This window comes from Aplysia californica, unplaced genomic scaffold, assembly GCF_000002075.1.
Source record: "Aplysia californica isolate F4 #8 unplaced genomic scaffold, AplCal3.0 scaffold00144, whole genome shotgun sequence".
NCBI classification, from domain to species: Eukaryota; Metazoa; Mollusca; class Gastropoda; order Aplysiida; family Aplysiidae; genus Aplysia; species Aplysia californica.
Window position 1 is genome coordinate 775838 of NW_004797414.1, and position 3581 is coordinate 779418.

General features: G+C 42.5%; 1 protein-coding gene across 1 annotated transcript in view; it reads right to left on the reverse strand.

Annotated features, from left to right (window-relative positions):
* Positions 1-3581, reverse strand: part of LOC101849046 (serine/threonine-protein kinase SIK3 homolog) — a gene marked incomplete in the record, with an annotated part of 34676 nt that overhangs the window by 19818 nt on the left and 11277 nt on the right. Inside the window, 4 exon segments of the mRNA XM_013081747.2 lie at positions 286-448; positions 1225-1454; positions 2642-2765; positions 2993-3117. Coding sequence (XP_012937201.1) covers positions 286-448; positions 1225-1454; positions 2642-2765; positions 2993-3117 — 642 coding nt within the window.

Consider the following 3581-nt stretch of genomic DNA (forward strand, 5'->3'; position numbering starts at 1 on the left):
GGGGGGTTGTCTTACTGCATCTGCAACACAATCAGGTCATATAAGTGCAGGAGATTAGAGGTATTACTAGAGAGAAATATACAATAAAATAGGAGGAGAGACCAGGATGATAGATGTTTAAAAGCAAAGAAGGAGCAAGCCACACCAGAGCACCCACCCCCTATCCACACAATGATCTTTTAAAGTTAAAAACAATTCACAAAGTACAAAGTAAAACTTGAAGCTTATCAATGCTTGTACAGAACCAGAGCTTGCAAGGGCATGGCATAACTAACAAGCACTAACCGATGCCTGTGGTGATGCTTGACCGCCTCTCCGTGCGAGTAACCACAGGGAGGGGCGGGGCTGGGCTGGGCCGTGTCGCGATTGTCCGGGGGTGTTTGCGGAATTTGTCAGCCAGCAGATGATAGATGGCGCTGTGGTGCTCAAAGCCGTTTTCCTCCACACACTGCATGAGAGAGTTTGTTTGAGTAAAGAAAAGCACATCTACACAATTACGGTCATTTAATGCAAAGAAAAAGTAAGACAGACAGACGGACAGACAGAAACAACAGAGAGAAAGTAAAGAAGTAGGACCTCCCAGTGGCACCCTCCAACCACCCACCTGCATGATAGGAACACCAATCAGACACATGTGAGCAGCACAGGCCCCTTATTTAGGCACACAACGACTTTTTTTAAGGGGGGTTAGTTTTAGTACAAGTTTTACAGCATTTGCAACACAAGTGGGCCATATAAGTGCCGAAGATTAGAGGTGTTTCAAGAGGTGTAAAAAAAAAAATTAAAAAAAAAAAAAAAAAAGGAGGAGAATTAAGGATGATAAATGTTTGACAGGAAAGAAGGAACAAACAAAAGCAGAGCTCCCACCTACCACCCATAGGGAAGGAGGGAGTAGGATGGAGGGAAAAAAAAAAATCCCAAAAACCACACACACACACCAAAAACACACACAACACATCACACTAACAATACCAAAACCCCCCCCAACACATATAACATGCCATACCCCTGAGACTACACTACACACACACACACCCAGAGACCACACACACACACACTCACACACCAAAAAACACACACACAACAGGCCACACCCCGAAAGACTACACATACAAAACATCACACATTAACAACACACACAACACCCCAGACACACACCAACAACATAAACAACAACACACACAATACCCCTGACACTACACTACACTACACACACACACAAACCTTGGCAGTGTGCTCGGCGTCCAGCCCTAGCCCCGACATATGCACCAGGATCTGTTGGCCGAGCTCTGAGTCAAGGGATACGCCCTCGTCCTCCACTAGCACCCCTTGGTCTACCAGGGGCTCCGGCTCGTCCGGCGTGGCCTTGAGCCACTTGTGGGACAGCACGTCCGACACCGTGAACCGCTGGGCCGAGTCCACCACCAGCATGTTGGAGATGAGGTGCTCGCAGTCTGATCAAAGACACACAGGGAATTTACAATTTTGGATTTTTTAAAACATACTTAACATTTAACACTCTCGATTAACACAATTTAAGGGTTGTTGTTTTTTTATGACACAGCATGGCAGCGAGTAGGGTTTTTTTAAAAAAAGTTAACATTTAACAACCTCCATTACCACAACCTACGTTGGTTTCTTTTGAAGACATAGCATGTTGGAGATGAGGTGCTCGCAGTCTGACTACAGACACAACTGGAATACAGGGTTGGGTTTTTTTAAATTAATGTTTAACATCCCACATCACCACAATTTAGTTTGTTGGGTTGTTGTTTTTGGGTTGTTGGGTTTTTTTTGAAGACACAGTATGTTGGAGATGAGGTGCTCACAGTCTGATGAAAGACACACCAGGAATTTAGGATTTTAAAAAAACTTTTACTTAGTTAACGTTTAACACTCTCCATTACCAAAATTTACGTTTTTGTTAAAAAGACACAGGATGTTGGAGCTCACAGTCTGACTAAAGACACAACTGAAACTCAGGATTATTTTTTTTAAAGCTAATTTTTGACATCCTCCATTACCACAATTTAGGGTCTTTTTTGAAGATACAGCATGTTGGAGATGAGGTGCTCACAGTCTGAAGAAAGACACACCAGGAATTCAGGATGTGTTTATTTTTTTAACCACAAAAGCTTTACACCCCCATTACCACACTTAAGGTCGATTATTTGAAAGCACAGCATATTAGAGATCAGGTATTCACAGTCTAATGAAAGACACATCGGGAATTCGAAATGGTTTGCATTTTTGTTTATAGTAAACATGTTACATTCCCCATTACCACAGTTCAGGTTTCTGAGAAGACACAGCATGCTGTAAATGAGGTGCTTGCAGTCTGACGAAAGAAATACAGGGAATTCCAAATGTTTTTAAAAAATATTGAACCTTTCAGACCGAAGGGCAAGAACCTAGAGGGCTGCTGGATCGGAAAAGTAAAAGTAAATTATAGTAAATCTTTTACACTCCCATGACCAAAATTCGTGTAGACAACAGAGATTTTTGTCAAAGCCGTCCTCCTAAATGATCTAAACTGTGTCATTAGGGGTGTAAAACACCTAAATCTAAAAAAAAAACCAACAACACAAAAAACAAAAACAAAAACAAAGACAAAACAAGACATTAACTGATAGACACCTACCACGAGTCATGTAGAAGGGCACACGGTACTTCCCAGCTAGCACCCTATTTCTCAGACTTTGGAGCGTGCTCCCGTCAAAGGGCAGGGCTCCACACACCAGCACATACAGCACCACACCCAAGCTCTGCAGAGAGACAAATACACAAATACACATGATGCAATCAGATTTCCATAATTCTACATGTCCAAAAATTGACGAGCACCTGATTCCAAGGCGTCGTGACACATATTTATTTCTGGTCAAGGTTTTCGTGTCTTTTTCAGTTTAAAAAGGCAATAACAAAAGTTGAAGAAACCTAATTCCACGGCATCGTGACACATATGTGTGCAACGCCTGCTTCTGAGACTCACCCATACGTCCACTTTGGGGGCATCGTACTCCACGCCCTCAAACAGCTCTGGGGCGGCGTAGGGAGGACTCCCACACCACGTCTTGAGCGGAGAGTCAGGGCTGAAAAAGTTGCTGAATCCAAAATCTGGAACACACCAAAGAAAAGGAGAAAATGTTGGGAGGAAGTTTTTGGATCACTTACGCTCTGTCTGGAAATAAGAATATAACAGGAAGCAAATACTTCAGTTCTATTCTATCCTTTAGTAAAAACTTTGAAAAGTATTGTTTACTGCTTACCCCAGCCACTCTTATGACTTAAGATAAAGTGAAAATGTCTCAGTTGTTGGATCTTTTAATAAAGAAACTGTTTTCTTGAGGATATGAGACCAGTAACAGGCATGTTTACCATACCAATATAACTAGAAATCATTAACAGAAATGACTTATGTCATTGTGATTATGTCATGCAATTGCTTTATGGCGATCCTTATGTAACTGTCCAGCAAGACCTTCAACAAAAACATCTTCCCAAGTGAGGGAGAGGGAGAGGGAAAGGGAGAGAGAGGGGGGAGAGAGAGGGGGGGAGAGAGAGAGAAAGAGAGAGAGAGA